Below are 19849 nucleotides of genomic sequence, written 5' to 3'. Positions count from 1 at the left end.
GTTTGACAACGCCACGACAGGGGAATTTCACCTGTACTAAGAGGTGCAGGCCCCGGTGCTGCGGGTGGCTGGGACAGGAGGGTTCAGGGTCCCACCTGAGCGCGTCGGACGGGGCTCTCGCGCCCCACGGCAGCATCAGAATACTCGCAAGTATTTTGAGTATTTTACATGTTAAGCACTCCCACAGCCAGCACAACATCACGTCCCGCATGAAACTAAGCGCCAAAAAGGCTGCCTTCTTCCCCGAGCAGATTATTTGGCTCGTTTCTACCTGGCGCACAGGAGAGGGAAATCTGGGCGGGCGCGCTGAAGAAGCCGCAGTAAAGGAGCAGGATGACTTAAGCGCTCGCCACCGCCGTGCCGCAGCGCTCAGCCACCGGCTTAGGCCTCACACGGCAGATACCCCGGCGGTTGACGGTTGGCGGCGGCCGGGCCGTTAACGGTCGCGCCGAGGGGGCGAAGGGGGCCCCGGGGCCGCACCTGCGCGCCGCCCCCTCCCGGCCTGCCCGTGACTCAGCGGCGCCGGTGACCCCCGGCCCGGCGGCGGCGGCGGCTCTTCCCCCTCCCTCCCGGCAGATCACCCCACCCCGCCGGGCGGTCACCTCAGCAGGAGGAGCCGCCTTGCCGCTGCCGCCTTGCCGCCTTGCCTTGCCTCCGCTGCCGCGGGCCACCTGACGGCACTGAGCCGCTCCGCGCCGCGCCGCGCCATGCAGGCAGGGAAGGCAGCCGCCAGCCGCGAGGGCGGCGGGACCCTGCTGCTCACCATGAAGAGGGGCTACGACGTGCTCCGCGACCCCCACCTCAACAAGGTAGGGGTGGAGGGAGCCCCCGCCCCGCCCCGCCTCGCAGCCGACCCGCGTAACGTTTCTTCCCGCGACAGGTGGCGGCGGGGGGAGGAGAGAGGAGGGGAGCGGGGGGGGCGGCGCGGCGCTACCCGGGCCGGGCAGCCGAGCCCGCTGCTCCTGCTGCCTTCCCTCTTGTCTTGCCCTTCCTGCCGTGGGTGCCCTTCCTTGCTTCCTGTGGGCCAGTCTGGCGGCTGCTGCTGCTGGGGGGGGGGGGAGGGGGGTCGGATCCTGTCCCCTGGCAGGTGGGAGAGGTGTTTCCTCACCGCTTGTCGGCTGCGAGGCTCCGCTCGCCTGCGGCCCCGGCCCCGGCCCGCCCTTAGCGACAAGCAGCCCGCTTGTCCAGCGGAGGCGGTGGCGCGGCGAAACCTTGTTAGCGTGCATCTCTAGTTCACTTCAGAGCGCTAATTCAGCATGATAAAACTTTCTAAGCATGTTAAATTAATCTGGCTTTTTTTAACAAAAAAAAAAAAAAAAAAAGAGCTGGGCAACTGAGTAAGTGTTTGCACAGCTCTGATACAACCGCAGAGTTCAGATAGTAAAACACTTTGTTGGCACGACCAGCCCTGGATTTGCTGCCAAAAGGAAAGATGGGTGAAGTCAAAGGTAAGTGTGGTGTTAGGATGAACCACACCTGGCACACGAAGCCTCGGGTAGGTTCTTTTAGCCCCAGCTTCTTGGAGATGATTTTTAATGGTTAGCTTCTATCTATGCTCTGATTTGTACCTCCGCGTTAAAATGCGGATGTAATCGTTTTACTCACTGGCAAGCTCTGTAAATTGACAAAAATTATTTCTGTAAAACCGCCATGTATTAGTTAGATGAATGGTGCTTTTATTAGTCTCGGTGCTTGACTACAAAGTTTGCTCAGAGGCTGTCATATGTCTAAGTCTGTGTAGGCCCGAGAAGGTCTCTTGAGGTCAGCTGAAACGAAAACTAAACAGTAACAGTCTGAGAAGAAAGTGGTAGAGAGGCTTTTTCACTTGGGATTCTTTTTAAGCAGCTGCAGTATTCATGGAAAAAAGTCTGATTCAGAATAGCCAAGGAAAGCCAACCAAGCAAAAAAGCTTGTTTTAAGAAGTAAGGTAGGCCATATTCTACACTGTCTTGTCTGAAGAGCAGTCAGAGGCAAAACAAGCACGTTGCTACCTTTTCCCCTCAAGCATTGTACATCTTGCCTCTGAACAGTATACTTGGGGTTGGGATGTTAAAGAGGAAAGCTCTTGTTTGAGTTCCTGGCTTTGGCTTTACTCTTCCTTCCCCTCCCCCCTCAGCTCTGAATGAAGATTTGTGCTGTACAGCAGCAGAGAAGCAGCAAAAAGTAATTGTCCATCAGCCAGTCCACATCTACCCAGTCGATGTAAAGTTTTGCATGGTGTAGGGAAAGGTCAGCTGAAATCTCTGATCTTTGTGCCTGTGAGGAGAGTCCCTCCGGATCTGGTGAAGAGCACTTAAGCCAGTTTGTTGACTGAGACTGAGACAGGTTGTTTTTGGTGGGTGTGGAGGTATAACACCCTGCAATATCTATGGGGGGAAATAAAATGAAAAATGCTGAGAACTGGCCAGCTGCCAGTTTGATAACTTGTGAATGTGCACGCATGGGAGCTGGTATTCCCAGTTCGCTTACTATTGCTAAGTCTGTTAAACAGACATCAGATTGTCTACCTAAAATTGAAATCCAAAGTATCTCCTTTAGCGATTCTGAAGTATGAGTATCATTTGCAGTACTGAAGAACTGCCAGAACTTTCTGCTATCTCACAGGCCCTATGTAAGAGGTAGAATTGCTTGGTATCAGCACTTTGTTTTAGATGCTGTGCCATCTCTAATAGTCTTACTTATAGTTAACTTTTGCCAAGTATATGCAAGTACCAAGTAGTGGTATCTAGCTGTGACCTGTAGAAAAATAAGGCAAATCACGTGTCTTAGTCCGTACCTGAATCTTGTCTGATGCTTGAAATCTTTCCCTTTTGCGGTATAGATTACCAAAACTAAATTTTGCTTACAGAAAACTTTAACAGTTCAAAAACTGAATGTTACAGAAGGTATTTTCAGGGACTCTTAAGCCAAGACAATTGGCCTGTCAAGCGAATGAAGCTGAAATAGGTATGCAATATATGGAAGTTTGTTGTCTGCGTTCCTTCAGTGTGTTATTTCCTTTGTATTTCCTTCATATTTTCCTTCAATACGTTATTCCTCCAGTTCAGACAAGTTTAGAGGGCCCTCTTCAAGGAAAGAGGTAAAGAGGTAAGAAAAAATAAAGAACCTTCTTTTTTTTTTTTTTTGAATGCCTATCTGCATTTAGTGTCCTATCCAATAATAAAGCTGGATTTCTATGCACTCAGTATACATACCACTTTGTTATACTCAACTGTAAGGGCTGGGGAGAGGTGGGGGAAAGGGCTGGGGGAATCTCAGGGCAAATGGCTGAATTTCCTCTTTTCCACGCTTCCCTCCCGTTCTACCTGGGCAAAATTTCCAGACAAGAAGGAACATATTAACCACCGAAGTATGTTGATGCCCTAGGCAATGTAGTTCTTAGATCTTTTCTGTTTCACTTTGTAAATAACACACAAACGTGTACAAACTTCACGAAAGCTTACTAAAAAATGTCTTTTTGTATTTTCCTTTGGGCATCTTGCCTAGATATGAAACCATTGCTGTTTTTACAAGATAAATGCTGAACTGGGACAAACTGCTCAGTGTAGTGATGCATGTGGAAAAGTGGATCTGAACACGCTGAGTTTAATTACTTGTGGATATATGCCCAAATCTCTGGGCAATAATCGTGATTCAGTTGATCATCTGAGATTTCTTAGGTCCCAAGCATTTACAAATGTCTCTAGAACCTTCTTGGTAATTGACTTGCTTTTCCTTTGGGCAAATAAACACAGTGTAAATAGGAATTATAAAAACAAACAAACAAAGCACAGTTTTGCTTCTTTTCATTGAAAGAGATTGCAGAAGGAACTTCTGGCTGAGATGTATGCTCTTAAAGCTATTGAGCTACCGAAATGTGAAAGCAATTGTTTCTATCCAACTTTCCTATAAATCTCTCATTTATGTTTTATTGAATGTATGAATTTGCTATTGTAAAACACGCACATCATAGAGATATTTAAACTTGCCTCTCATCTTTAACTTTTTACCTTTTTGTATTGTTTAAACAAATTGTAGTTTCCCATAAGCTGCTTGTTTTCAGAATCTTCATATGCAGATATGCAAACACGTATTTCAACACCAAACTCTTCAGCTAGCCTTTACTAATTGCCGAGTCAAAACGCTTCCCTGACTGAGAAACTTTGCCATTGGGAAAGTGCTTTTCTTCCATACGGCTTTCGTGTTCTTGAAGAGCAATTCAGCAAACAGGAAACAAGAACTGGTGCTATTTAATCTAGGTGCTGGAGGATTGTCTCCTCCCCTCAGCCATTTATTTTTAACCGTTCTCCCTTGCAGCGTGCTTGCAAACTGTTGGTCCCTTTTCTTTTTTTACCCATAATTCAAGCTACACTACAGCAGCAGAGAATTCAGAACAGACTGTGTGATGGGGCTATCTGAGAGTCCCGATCCCTCCCACGCTGGCATTGATGTTTTATCCTTACCACCTCCTGTATGGGCTGCCCGTGGATCTTAGTGGGTACTCAACTTACTATTTAGTGATGTTAGTTGTTGGCTGGGGTTGGTTGTGAGTAAACTCACTACTGAACTTACAACAACTTACAACAGCTATATTGGAAAAGACCACAGGTCCCCTTATACCAGAATTTTATTTCTGACGGTGGCCAAAGCTGATGCCTCCGGATGAGTAAAAGAGTGAAGCGAGACTGTAGTGAACTTTCCCAGAGCAATCAATTCCAGGCTGAGCGAATGAGCAGTTTATTAGCCGATTATTCAGATACAAATCCCTCTTCCCCTTTCAGATTACATGGAATCTCTGTGCTAATTCACTAAAAAAAAAAATTAAAAACTTTTTTTTTTTTTACTTTAAGCTAAATCTTTATCTGAGCTAAACAGAAGTGTTTACTTCCTGTTTTGCCTCTGAATCTCAGGGAATGGGAAGAGAATGCATGTGAAATATAGATATGTTTTGTTCTGCTTACAGTAAGTTGCTTCTCTAAAATCCAGTTTGACTTTGAGAACGCATAACAATGTATCTTGTGATTGGCCTAGGTGACATAAAAAAGGTCTTATGACTTTGATATTTGTTGGTAACATTGTAATAGGCGTCAGAAAAAGCAGACCTCAGTAGAAGAGTCAAAAGCATTCCTATGAGGTTTTTTTCTACTTGCTGGATAAAAGAGAAAAAAGCTCCTTAGGATGAAAAATACACGTTTAAGATAACTCCTCTAAATAAATCCATTCCTATGTCACACACGAAGTGGGAGACTATTTTCCCTTTCCATTGCTGATATTCTCACTTCTTAAAGTTGTCTGAACTTTGCCTGGATCCTCTGCTCTGGTCGGTGTTCATATAAATGTTGCTTTTGGTTTAGTTGTAAATAGATCTTTTGAGAAGAAAAGTGATGAATCTGGGGATGAGGGAAGAAAACAATACTTAAAATAGCATATTAGAAGTGTCTGTATTAGCTTGTAAGATAGGTTTTCTGGAGTCTATTTAATATTGCAAGGGATCAATTCATATTAAATGCTCTAGGCATGATAGTGTATTTTGGATTGGAAGATGATCAGCTCCATGTGAAAGTAAAGGTATATGTTGGGGAATTTCTTTCCTGTAGTTGCTGATCACTCTCTTTTGCCTCTTTTTTTTTTTTTTTTCCCCCCCTGTGGTCCCTTTACCCTTCACAACATTTTAGTTTTTAACAGTAATGTTTCTCTATTAATTGATATCAGTTCTTATCTCCATCAGATCACCTAACAAAACAGTTCTGGTCTTGATAGGGATCAGTACGTATTATTTTCCTGTCTTTGATAAGAGTAATATGGTAGTACAAAAAGCGAGATGAAGTCCAGTCTTTGAGATCTTTCAAAGTGAACTTGTATCAGTTTTGTCCTTTGTGTTGCATGAGTTTTCCATTTTTGGTCTATGACTAGGGTCTCTAAAATAGGATTTCTTGTTCCATGGAATGGTGATCTAAAATAGGAGGTTCTTCAGCTGTGAACTTAATTCATATCATAGTCTTTCGCTTCTTAGCAATTATGGCCATAAGTTGTAGACTGACAGAACTGCAGCTGACTTAAAATGCGTTTGGTTTTTGGGCAACGGCATGAAACCAGTGATGGCTCAGCAGTGATGGGGTGAAGGGGTTATGACATTATTAGTATATTTTTCCTAAATAAGCCTTTTTAATTTACTTCTAAGAAACGCTTTTCAAAAGCATACTTCTTGAAATCCGATCTTCTGCAGATAAAATTGTGCTGTATTTCTAGTCATATATGATTAATATATCCTTGTTTTTGTGTTGATCTTTCACTGCCCAATCTTACTGCAGTTAGTTTTGTGAGATGTAGGGTAGGAGCTTTGATGCAGGACTATTTGTATATGAGAGCTGTTACTTAGAGCATGTACCAAGGGCCTTTAAAGAGAAGTTCTGAGCTTCTCTCCAGGTATGTTAGTAAAAGGCATGTCTTGCACATGCAACTTGTTATGCAAGCAAATATGAGTGACTTTCTATCGCTGTCATTTTGCTCTAATACAACACTAAGAATCATTGAGCAGGGACGTCTTGTGGCATCTGTCTTACCTGAGCTAGGAGGTCCTTCCCATCGCAAACAGAGTGACTGTCTGAAGGAGACACACAGCCTCCTGCTTGGGAAATGGGGTAAGGGTGTTCTGGAGAGTGATGGGTTGGCTAGGCCAGAGCCAATTTTTTTCTTCTTCAGCTTCTGAAACCTCTCGATTTCTGAGGGAAGGATGACACACAATTTTGTAAGCTGCTTACTGGGAGGATGTTTTGAGGAAGCAAAACTGCAAACACACCCTGTCCTTATGCTCTTCTTTTGGCTGCTGTTGAAGACAGGATGCTGTGGAGAAAGCCCTACCATAGCCTGTTTTGTGTTTTGGGCTTGGCGAGGAGTGAGCTCTGTGGAAGTAGTAGCTGGTTGGCCTGAGTATGGTGCTTCCTTATCTCCTAATTTGTCTTCCCTCTTGCAGTAGTGAGTTGAATGGAGTTGAAAGCAGAGGGCTTTTGGAGCATCTGCAGCACCACTCACTGAGGGAGATGAGGCTTACCTGCTAGAGCAAGGAGCCAACCATAGCTGGAGGTGCCGTTCTCTTACAGGAACTTGGAGACTAGGAATAATAAGGCAAAAGCCCTGCTGGCATCTGAAGTGCCTTTTCCCACCATATCTTCTGCTTTTGAGAGTCTCTGCTAGCAGGTGAGCTAGTCCAGACAGCTGAGCTGGACAGAGCCTGTCTGTTTTTTGGAGGAGAAAGGGAGATAGATAGTACCAAAGGAAGGTAAGGAGTTGCTGGATGTAAAGGTACAAACAGTTAGGGGAGGTCTTGGTAGGGTGCACACGGATGATTGTGTGGCATATAGATCACTACAAAATGGACAAGGAGGGTAGAGGTGGCATGCTCCCGAAAGCTTCTTAACATCTGTTTGAGAACATATATTTTATCTTGATAGTCCTTTTTTTTTTTTTTAACACAGCAAAAACTTCTCATGAAGCTTTATGTAACAGAGCCCACCAGTTTGCACAGGGATCTTTTAGAGTGGCTCCCTGACCTGTATGAATTCTTTTTGGCATCAGAGAAACTGAACAGAGAAAGGAGTTTGTTGGTCATTGTAGCTACAACCTTGTTGAATGTAGGTCAGACAAAATACACGCAGAGGGTTGCAGAAGAAAAAGCTCCGAGGGTAATGTAGGCCAGGTGACTTAGAAATTATTCATAAGTAGAAGCCTACAATAACTGTACTGTAGGCTGCTAGTGAATAGCAGCCACTGTGGGAACGCAAGTTGGCAACAAAAATCTAAGAGAGTGTTTCAAAAGGGGAAGTAACATGCCTATCTATAGTAGAGGGAAGAATATATTAATAAGGAAAAGGTCTTTCGGGAAAAGCAAAAAGTATTTTAATCAGGCTATTTTACCATCATATTCTATTTTATGTATACAGCATGCACTATTTATTGCCCCTTAGTAATTTTGTTTCTGACAAAGGTAGGTAAATTGCTGTGGTTAGTGTTATAGTCTCTGCTTCCTGTTGGCCTCGAGTTCTTTGCTTGCAGTTATGAGAATGAATGCTGAGACAGCATGTTGGGAACAAAGTTCTGTGACTTGAATAAAAAGCAAATAAAATAAAGGAGAAGAAGTTATATAGTAAGCTATATACCAGTGAAAGGCTAGCAACTGAAAAACAATACAAATTTGCATAAGGAACTGAAACTTAAAATTGTTTTGCTGTGAAGCTGTTTCAGGGATTAGTGAAACACTTTTCACTTGTTTACTTGTTCTTGTGAACTTCAGTAATTGAAAACAAACAGGCAAACCTGACCTTTTTCCTTTTAGGGTGAAGAATCCTGCGCTCAGTAGTTATAAACACTACTTGAATAGGCACACACAGTGTCTTGCAAATGGGATTTTAAAAATGCATTAAATGTGCTTTTCTACACTTGGATTTATAGGGATCTTGGGACAGCACAAAACTGGGCTTTTGGATTTTATTGGATGGATGCTGATAGCAAGTAGGGCAAGAGCTTGCTGACAAATCGTGCTTCTGTCTAGGTAAAATAAACAGAAAAGCTTATTTGATTTTCCTGCAGAAAGCACATCTCAGTACATAAGTTCTTATTTTGCATTTTTCACTTTATGCATTAAATTCTACTGTATCAGCCATTCGTAGTGAGCTATCTGTGTAAAAGGAAGAGGTTATGGTTGTAGCAGGCATAAGCTCCTTTCATCCTGCCCAGCTTCCCTCTCTGAAGGGAGGAAGAAGAAAAATGCATATGATAGTAATGTTTAGTACTGACCTCTGACTCCAAGTTCAAATGTATTTGCTGGTTCAGTGTATATTGCTGATTCAAATATATTTTAAAATATGTTTGCTGGTTCAGCACTGGTGCGTATGTAGTCTTTGCTTTGTCATACTTTACCCTTTTACTTCAGAACTACTAAGCAAACAAAGAAGGAGTTAGGTAGCTGGTGCATACTTGCTTGTGGTTACTGTAACCCAGGCCTGTAGTAGCTGCTGCAGGGAGTTCATATTGGATTTCATGTCATGATTTCATGACAGTCCTCCAGATACTGATGTGAAAGGTTGTCAGTAAAGTTAGCCTGTGCCTAATGAAAACAAAAAAATTGTGGCTTCTCAGGTGACAGCAAATGAACGATTAATCTAAGCCCAGAGAGACTGATTTGCATACCTAAAAAAAATATTCAGACTTGTGAATTTGTTCAGAGGTAATGCTTCTGGGATTTATTTAATACGTGTTCATATGCGAACCTCACACTCTGGAACACTTTGTGCTTTCCAGTAGATTGGGGTCGGTTGATCTGTATATCGTATTCCAAAGGTGAGGGAAACCGTAAGTTGATGGTTCCGCAGGTAGGTCTGAAGATACTGTCTTTCTTTTGTCCGCACACATAGGGAATATATACTTTTGCTAAGTCTAAACTTTTGAAATTATTTGACTAATATTTTGACTTAATAGGTGAATGCTCCACCCAAACTTTAGAAGTTTTAGGATACAGGACACTTATTCTTAAGAATGCTATCATTTGCAGATGTTAATACTTTTAATGTCAAATCTAAATAGGAGTGGTCTACTGCTACTGTGCTAAATACGTTGTTGATGAAGGTCTCAAACAGAGCATTAATACTCTTCAATTATATCTTTCATGTAGGATTTTCCAGTTTATATTAGATGATTCTACAGTGGAGCAGTTGCTTCAAAGAAGTGTCAAAAGAGGCATTTAGTGGAAAATGTGATTATCTGATTTTAACCATAGTAGCCAGTGATTTGTGCTCCCTGAAAATCTGAAGAGCTCTTATAAAGTGTCTTTTGGGCTTCCCTGTCTGAAGCAAGTGTGAGCAGAGTGCCTGAGCTCTCTATGGGGCACTGCGGTTGGCAGAGTAGAGTCAAAAGAGGGGAGAAGGGAGAAAGCAGAAATAAGGTTACTGTTGATGCAGTACACCTGCATAATGATAATCTGTTCACTCCCCTGTACCTGGTAAGAAATTGTATTCTGTGAACAGTAACAGGAGTTGAACATTTAGTATGTGCTCAAACTTGTAGTGTTTTTTTCTTTTTTTTGATTCTGTTGAGTTGTAATGTTGGATGGGGTGGGATGTTTTAAGAAAGAAATAAGCGGGCCAGTTATGCTCCCTCTGTGCAATTACCGGGTCAGGAAGGAACTGAAAACTGTTAAGTGTTAGCTTGAATAATGGCTATCTATCAGTGTATTCATAGTTTTCATGCTGTGCTGAGTGAATCTGTTGGGACACGCGCCAACGAACTCCTGACACAGAAGTGTGCATGTGTGCCTTACTACAAGGCTCTAGTATATGGAACTGAATTTCAGGAGTTGTATGTATTTTTCTCTCTGTAGTTGCTGTGATATTGCACTAGTACTGAGGGGTCTCAAACATCAGTTAATTAGATTGTAAGTGCACATGAATTAACTCTACTCCATGAACTTTCAGGGATAGTGCGGTATTTGAACATACATGATCTTTTGTTAGGGTTGCTGATTTATAAATTTATTTTATGAAGCCTTTTTCAATCAAGCTACTGAAGCTGCCCTTGCAAGGCTCGGTCTTATTAGTGCTGAACACGAGTAGCCATCTGCCCTCAGCAGGACGTTTGGTGGATTCCAATGCTGTCACGTAACCAAGAAAGGTGCCAGTTTTGGGAAAGTGCTCTGTTAACATCCACAGAGCTAACTCGATTATATCAAATTGGTCTTGCAGGCTGCATGCCTTCTAGCACGAGCTGGCTGTTCCCTGGAGCGTCCTGAGCTCTGCGGCCGTGTGGCACGACATGGCTCCCACCTCTGCAGGAGCCTCTCTCAGCTCCTGGAGCAGGGGGGGTCTCGCGCCTCGTGCCTTCGTGAACAGACCTTGTTCTGACTCCAAAGCTGGGCTTGGAAACCACCTGGGACCATGGTAGCTGGCACGGGCCAAAGATGTGCTTTGACCTGTTCTCACAGACTACTAGCCCAGGCAATTGCATCCCGGTGTCTAGGCTAATGTTTCAGTGCTATCTGATTTATCAGGCTAGATGTATGATATTAGAATAGACCCTAAACTAGGCTAGCCCATGTGCGTGCATGGTTGGTGCCACGTTGCTGTGCGACACTACAGCTGCCCTCCCACGGCTCTGGCAGGTGCATCGAGGCCTTTTCAGCTCCTGTATGTTTTTCTGACTTTTTCTTTGCCGTGATTAAAAAACGTAATACAATTTGGCAGTGGTAGACCATTGTTTGTTGAGCTGAGTGATACTATCTTGTTTCGTTGAATGTCCTCTTTCATGGAGGGCTTTATCTTTATTTTGTGTCAGGGCAGTGCAGGCCAGGTCCATGACTGGGAAAAGTCTGACAGTACTGGAGCTAAACTCTATGTCAAGGAGCCAAATCTGGCATAGAAAGAAAGGGTATAAAACGTTGAAGGATTAGCAATTTATAACGTATTACAGCTAAACTCTTGTACAGCAGTCAGAGCTGCAGGCAGACTTGAAACACTTGCTGTATGTGTGCAAAATTGGGCAATATGATAGATGTGACTTGCAGTAACAGAGCATTAACTTGTTAGAGACAAGGATAAGGCTTTGTTGTAACCAGTATTTTACCTGATGTAGGAATTCAGAGCAGGATATGCTGTTCATTTAATGATGCTGAAGCTTTCTAGTCAGCAGTGTTTAAACTGGGGGGTGATTTTGGCTTGGTTCTAGAATATTTTTCCTTGCTGTTTGTTGAGAATGGTACAGTGCAGTCGGCAACAACGCTGCCTGGTAGCCCTTGCGCACATGAAAAAGTCACCTTACCCAAGCAGTGTATTAAGACATGATATTTATTGCGGGTATCCTGTTCTTAATAATTATGAATGGACTGGTGTTTTTAAAAAATCTAAGTCATGGAGGAAGTCAAGCAATGCAGGAAAAAGCATCTAATAGTTTTAAAAAGTGTCAAAATACAGCTGAATCATTTCTGTCAATATTGACTCTATTTAATCCTGATAGACTGAACTATTTTAGGTCAATCACTTTTCTTCACCTTCCACTTTCTTCGATGCTAATTTTATACATAGCATTACACCTTTAATTGAAAACTAAGGGGTCATTCTGTCAACCATACTGAAAGCCCATGAGTTTACATTTTAGGAATACTTCAATTTGTTTTTCAGAGCCAATAGTAAAATAATGATACACTTTCAGAGAGGCAAGAAAATTGTCATGTAGTTGTTACATGTTGGGTTATCATGCTGACTAATTTTCGTGATTTCATGGCATGTATCTATCTAGCAAGGACATTAAGACTATCTTAAGAGATTGCCTCGACTGTACATAATCCTGACATTTCCAGGAGCCTGAACTACCTTGCTATGCAGCCATCTGAAATCTCGGTTAGACTGTAATCACTAATAAGTTCATGGCTTTTATGAGGAGGATAAATCCATGTAGGGTGATATCTGAGAATGACTAAGGACCTCATTCTGATGCCGTCTTTGCTAGTATAGACTCAGAGTAAGTTAATGGGGGAGGGATGCAAGTGGGGAAACTGCTGCAAAACCGACATGAAATCACTGGTGATTTAATCCTTTTAAAAACCCCTTTATCAGCTGTCGAGTTTGAACCCCGGTAAACCCCACAAACATCTAATTCCTAGCTGCTCATTTAAAAGTAAAATTTGAATTTAAAAAAAATGAATTCAGTGGTGCAAGTTTAATGTTTTTGACTAGTCTGGGCTTTCTGAGATTAAAAAAACTATAGTCTCGTTTTATCTAAAATGAATAATATTATAGTATCTTATTTTTTGAATTAGTAATTAAGTTAATTTTAAATAGTCCAAATCTTTGGATGATTTCAGAGGAAAAAAAAGGCCTAGGCAAGTTTCTGTTAATTAATTTTCTTTTAATTAATTTTGTATTAAATTACTTTATGCATATTACTCAGTATAATTTATTAGGAGTTAACAAAAAATTTACATGTGTATAATGAAGCAAGTTTTGTTCTTACCAGAGTTTAAGCTTTGCTGATACAATTGGTTGTGTAATTCAGGAAGCCAGAGTCCTGACTAAGAAGAAGGAGGTCACAGGGCACCCTGGAGACAGTTCTTGCAAGCACTGTGTACTTTCTGGTGAATCAGTATCTGTAGTTTACTTGGATACTGTTAGCACCTATTCCTGTGTGAAGCACAATACTCTGGGCAGGACTTGAGGTTGCTTACAATGTAGAGGAAGCAGAGGCAGTGCAGAATAAATACTTTGTATGAGCATAAAGCACACATCAGGGGTCTGATTTTTTGTACAGTTAGTCCATGACAGATGTATGGAATAAAATCCTTTTTGTGTTTCAGGGTGTTGACTATAAGAAAGTGAATTTATCTGCTGCTGTTTATAGGCAAACTGAATGAATTTATGGCTTAGTCATTCTCAGATATCACCCTACATGGACTTATCCGCCTCATAAAAGCCATGAACTTATAAATTATGAAATTTATAATGAAAATACCTTTCAAACTCTTGATTTTGTGCTTCAGCAGCAGTTACAGTCATTCTTTAAAGACATTAGCTTGAGGGTTGTGCAGACATACACCACTGTTAAAAGCTGATCACAGGCTCTTGATCTTAAAGGAGGAGGTGCTTGGGGAGAGATGAACAGCCTTCTGCAAAGATACTTGGGCTTCAGGCATTTAGACCTTCTACAGGGGTGAGATCTGGCAACAGTTCATTCCTCTCTCGGCTCAGACCTTTCTTTCTTCCTTAGGACGTACATTTTAGATGACTGCTTGAAATCATCACTCTCAAGGTTTCTCTGAATTTCTAACCTTCTTCTTGTCCTGAGCCTGAAGGAGACAGTCTTCTTTCTAATTTCAACACGTAACTGTTTCGGGGTTGTTTTGAGTTACTGCTATCAAAGGATGTTTTGCAGTGCTACTGTCAAAGGAGCGCTTCAAAGCTCAGTGATGCCCCCTTTCCACCTTTGTCCCACTGGAGTCCTTATTTTTACAGGCTGCTGAAAGTAGATGCCATTTTACAGACTTCATCTAAAACTTTCAGGGCCGGTGAAGGAGATGTGGTTCAATGCAATGCTTCAAAAGCTTGTCTCTGCGCAGTGTATTCATGGAAGTTCTGAAATAAAATTTACTCGAGTCCTTGTGTAGCAAGCATTTCTTCATGGAGCCGGTGAACCTTGCTGTTTTGTTTCCATACCTGCGGTATGTGTAACAACAGGCTTGTGGTTATACAATTTTTAACACAGAGAGCTTTACACGGGAAGACATACTTGTTATTTTTCTTCTTTCAGATGCACAATTCATATGGTCTTAGGACCATATGAAGTGCGGTCTGTCTTTTTTTGAGTAGTTGCTTTTTCTTAAGATTTCATGCAGAATTCTTTGAGGATGAAAGAATTAAATTGCACTGCTTATTTTCTCTAGCTGGATAAAGCCTTCCTCTTGCTCCTGTGATAGGGAATTTGGGAAGGTTACCTATTTTGTAGGTCATTGAAGGGTCAAATAAAGAAATAATAATAATGGCCCTTAAAATAGCTTGATTTTTCTGAAACATTTTTTACTTTCTTAGATCTAGAACTTTCCCCTGCAGTGGGAGAACTAAATACACTCATTGTAGATGAGAACAAATAAATTCAGTGAGTCTATGTAAACACATATCAGAAAAGTCAGTTTATCTTAGGCGCTGTACTGCTTTGTTTCTGCTTTAAATGTGGCTTTCACCACCCATCCTCAACAACTGCTTGAAAGGAACACTTTATCTACGCTTTGGATAAAGAGAACATCTCATTTTGCATCTCATCTGTGGAAAAATAACCAGTCTGACTTTGCCTTGTAGCCATTGGCCTTGTGTTTGCCAGAAGAACAAAAGTGTTCCAGGTCAGGAGGCTGCGGGAAACTGGAGCCTCTGCTCTTCTGCCAGGCTGCAGACGAATGCTGTTTGAAGCATTCTCCACGCTCTCCTGCTTCTTGGAGTAAAAGTTACAGATAAACTCAAAATGGAAAATAAAAATGGAGTGCTTCCTTTTCAGGTGTAGGTAATTCTTACAAAAACTATAGCATTAAGGAATACATCCTTCAAACTAATGGTATTTCTTAAACTTCTCAACTTGTGTGTAGTTTGTCTCAAGGAATAGCTTTCTTCTGATACTGTAGTTACTGAGTCCTCTAAATAATATTTTGCAATAAAGTTGTAGCAGGTAGAATACAGGTAAGAAGAATAGATGGGTACAGGAAAGTACAGTTTAGTTGTCATAAGGTTCCATATAAGAATATAAACAGAGGATATGACTAACATTACTTCACCCTTTCATGGTTTTCTTTGGAGTATATTTCATCAATCTTTAAACATATAATTGAAACTTTCGTTATCATACAATAGCAAACTTCAAGTTTATGTAATGAGAATGAGCACGCACATTTTTTCCTTTTTAATTAGAGGGATCTACTTCTGCAAGGGAGATAAAATATCGTATTGGGCACTGGACTAGAAACTCCGTCGTGTACTTGTGATGATTATTAAATCTTAGTAATTTAGTATTCTCCTTTGAAACAGCAAGCATCACTTTATGAAGTGAGAATGAAAAAACAGTATGAAGTACTTGGTGTTGTGAGATAAGATTGTATTTCAGTCATCATCTTCCAGTGATCTCCATTATTTTTCCATTTTATCCTTTCACACGACTGTAGCAAAAGTCTTTTCTTATCACGTCCTCGAACACCACCTGAAAAGGCCATGCATTCTTATCTTGTTTGCTAATGACTTACGGCTAAATATTTTGTACATTTTTAGTACTTTTGTTTTTGTTCTAGGCTATGCAAACTGTTATAGTTACGTTTTAACAAATGCAGTGAATCCTAAACTATCTAAAAATAAGTAGAAAGGGTTCAAATAACTTTCTATTTAAAGCAAAGAAAGCCTAAATTTGTTACAAAATTTTCTAGCTTTTTAGATAATGTTTCGCTTCTTTGCGCTACTATACCCTGGTTTCTTTTTATGATACTTTTCCTTGGTGGGGGAAATGGTTTTCCGATTTCTGCAGTAATCATCAGCAGGCTGCGATTTCTTTTAAAGTCACATCAAAGTAGACCTGTGTCTAATTTGTACAGTGCTGATGCACTGAATTAGTGTCCTCCTACCCACTTCTGTATTTCTTCATAGAAACTGAATAAAGTAGAGAATCTGTTAGTCAGTGTGCAGTCTCACATACAGTTTCCTAGAGCCATGGAAATCTATTAGACAGGACTGCAATCATGGCCAGTGCTGAATGCCGTGAGAGGAAAGGAAGAGCTGAATAGGTAGGAAGAGATCATCCATCTGTTTAGCTAAACGTGCTCCTGGCTGCAGGCCAGACTGTGGCACATGAAGATTAGTTCCAATTAGATGCAGTGGTAGCTGACCCTTGGCTGCCTTCACTAAGCCTTCTGCTCCTGGACAGTGCTAATAAGAGTTACATCCCTCCCAGCTGACTGGGGAAAAGAGGGGAGGAAGTCTTCAGTGTTTATTAGCTGAATACCTGAGGGAGGAAGGACAGATCAATACATTATGCATGGGAAAAGATAATGCAACCTTCACCTAACCACTACTCAGTACTTTTTAACTCGGTGAAAATGAATTTCTTCAGGAAACTATAATCCATGTCTCTAGGACCTAAATTCATCTGATTGTGTGAATGAGAGCTTTCTAAGTGAATATTTAGCTATCTGGAAACTTTGCTGGATATTGAATAGGCTGGTACAAATCTGAAGTAGACTCTTTTTTCCACAGTTAGGATTCTGGTGTTGGTTCCATAAAGAAAATGTCTTGCACTGTTATTTCTAAAGGCTGAATAAGCTCTTGCCATACTTTGTGTCGTGGGAGGTGGCTGTTGTTCTCAAAGATCTCTCTTTCATTTTCCTTTCCTAAAATATGCTAAAAAATGCGTGTGTTATGTCCTCTAACAGAAGGCGCTGCATACCGCATCTTTCTTTTAATATGAATTGTTATGACATTCGTAGAAATTATGCTTCATGTAAATATCCAGCATAATGTATTATTCTGTAAAAGATTACTTGGTTAAGGTCTAAGTATTGGCAAAAATCAGTAGTTTCCCGTATCAAGATATTGAGTTCTGTCTTAATACCCCCATATTTTGTAATAACCTATTATTTCAAAATCCATTCCTGTTTTCTAATATGAGATTTCAGCAGTGAACAGAAAACTTACGTGATGAATTAATATCTCTGAACCTAATCCCAAAAATACTTCGCTATAATCATTAAGTAACTACAGAAAGGAAGTGCTTGTCTGGCTGTGCTCCAAATTGCCAGCAATGCAATTTTCAAAGTATATAATGATAAGCGCTCTGTGGCCCTGAAAATATTTATATGTATCTGTTTACTTAAATGCATAGAAATAACCTTGTCGATACTACGATTAAATGCAGCACGTGCATACAAGCTCCTTTTACCTTGTACTGGCCTCGTGCTTCTGTACTTTATATAGGCCGATCTGTTATATGCAGGACAAAACAATAATACAGTATCTACCCATACAGCTGTAGAAAACCAGAGTTGGATCTCTTACTCTGAATCTGCTCTGTCTTCTGTGAATCTGCTATTTATAGCAAATCTCGTTAGTGCTGTGGGTGTTGGGGTCTGAGCAAGAACACTTTGAGAAATCCCTGTTGGGTTGAAGGTGGTGTGTGACTTGAACATTGTGACTTGAGAGGTTTTCCTACCTCTCTTGACTGTTGGTAATACCTGTTGCTATAGGCAAAAGAATTTTTATTTGCAACACCAAATACATGCTTGGATGAGCAAAACCTGTTCCAGCTAAAAACTTCTTTTGAGTAATACGGTGAAGGAAACCTCGTCCTCTGTGGATCATGTATGCTACTGTTCTACTCTGTGCCTTGAAATGAACAGGTAAAGGAAAATGCAAATAATGATTGAGTGGTTTTGTCAGATCCAGCATATGAGGCTAAAATATTCTAAGTAATCACAACATCATGTCCTGAGTTATAAAAGAATACCTTCTAAACAAAATTACTCCCCTTCCTTTAGTTTTCTATGTCAGGGAACTTACAAACAGCTCAAAGGATTTCTATAAGCTTTTTCTATGGCTTAAACTACCCATTTTAGCCTGTGTTCCAACATTTTATCTGTCTAGTAAGTTTTGTCAAAGCATGTTTAATTTGGGGAATGGTTTTTGTGTGTGTGTTAATTACACTGCAATTGGCCTGTCTCAATAAGCCTTTCAAATACTTTGGCTCAGATTCAGCTGGCATATGCCAATGAAACTGTCTCAAATGTATATTCGCTTCTTTTTCCTGCCTGACTCAAAGTGTAGCATCAGCAATAGTCATACAAACCATTTGAAATGAGAATACCTGGCATTCCTCAACATGAAGTTCTTTGTTTCCACTGGCTGTGGTGCTAAAAACTGTATGTGTCTGGAAATGATGCTTTTTTCCTTAAACTGTGAAGAAGATTGCTCTCTGTCTTCTACTCAGTAGAAGGAACTGGTAATTTCGTCGCTGTGAGTGAGCGGAATACTCTCATAGAACCATAGGATGATTCCGGTTGGAAGGGACCTCAGGAGGTCTCTAGCCCAACCTGCTGCTCACGTTGCTCGGGGCTGTATCCAGTGGGGTCTTGAAAACCTCTAAAGACAGAGACTGCACAACCTCTCTGGGCATCCTTTTGGGGTGCTTAACCATGCTCCTGGGGAAAAAAGTTCTTCCTTATATCCACTGTGAGCTTCTCATGTTTCATCTTATGCCCGTTGTCTTTAGTCCTCCTGCCATGTACTGCTGTGGAGAGCCTGGCTCTTTATTCTTGATAGCCCCTGGATGGTCCACCCAGTATCTGTGTGTCGTCCCTGACACTCCAGTAATTTTTTTGGATTGTTTGCATCCCGCCACGTTCCCCTTCCAGCAGATGTCAAGGAGATTAAAGTCCACCGTAAGAACTTTCTCAAGTGTTTCACTTTCTCATCCTGATCAGGAGATCTTTAACAAACTCCCACCACGATATCCCCCTTACTTGGTGCCATCACTGATCCTGACCTATAAGCTCTGAATTTGCCTATTATCTGTCCCATACAAGAGTTCTGTACATTTGAGCTCCTCCTTCACATACAGGGCTTCTTTCTTGCCTGTCTTTCCTGCAGTTCTTGTACCTATCCATCTTAGAACTGCAGTCACGTGAGTTATCCCACCAAGTCTCAGTTATTCCAATGATATTGCAGTTCTGGGATCGCATGCGGAGCTCTAGTTCTTCCAGCTTTCTTTCCAGGATACACGCATTTGTGTACGTACATATGAGGCAGTCCTCTTTCACCCTGTTTTATCATTCCTGAAGTCTCTCCTGTTCTAGTCAGCCTGCAGCCTTTGGTCTCTACCCTGTCCACTGCTTCTGCACATAACTGTGGGTTGTAGTCTGCCTCCCCTGATGTTCCTAGTTGAAAGCTCTCCTCACAAAGTAGTAATAGAATTACTCTTTAACCATAATCAGAGGCAATACACTTCATTTTTTTCCCTTCATTTGCATGGTAGGTATTAGTTGGGACTAAAAATATGGTAGCTAATTGCATATAGGTAAATGCTTGATTCTTGTCTGATTCTCCTTTAGAGTCGGTATAGAAAGAGATGGCTGACAGCACACCAGTCCAACAAAAACCTGCACTCTGAATTATGTTATGGAAAAGTCCTAGAACTGTGTGTGGGAGTTAGTTGTGGTAATACCAAGATATTTCCAGAAGGAACACTAAATAAAAATGATCCTTGGGGATGAGATCCCACAATTGAGGCGACTGGCTGTCAGGAAACAAGCATAAGACTTTTCCAAGCTTCTAGAAGATTTGATTTGAGGAACAGAAGGTTCTGGCTCATTGTT

General features: G+C 41.4%; 1 protein-coding gene across 1 annotated transcript in view; it reads left to right on the top strand.

Annotated features, from left to right (window-relative positions):
- Positions 1-402: 402 nt before the first annotated feature.
- ME1 (malic enzyme 1) overlaps positions 403-19849 on the top strand; it is a 196668-nt gene continuing 177221 nt past the window's right edge. Inside the window, exon 1 of the mRNA XM_068937655.1 lies at positions 403-809. Coding sequence (XP_068793756.1) covers positions 708-809 — 102 coding nt within the window. The 5' untranslated portion in view covers positions 403-707. The remainder of the gene's footprint in view (positions 810-19849) is intronic.

The sequence above is a fragment of the Struthio camelus genome, chromosome 3, assembly GCF_040807025.1.
Source record: "Struthio camelus isolate bStrCam1 chromosome 3, bStrCam1.hap1, whole genome shotgun sequence".
In the NCBI taxonomy this organism is placed as follows: Eukaryota; Metazoa; Chordata; class Aves; order Struthioniformes; family Struthionidae; genus Struthio; species Struthio camelus.
Note: the sequence above shows the minus strand (reverse complement) of the source record. Positions and strands in the feature narration are given on the sequence as shown.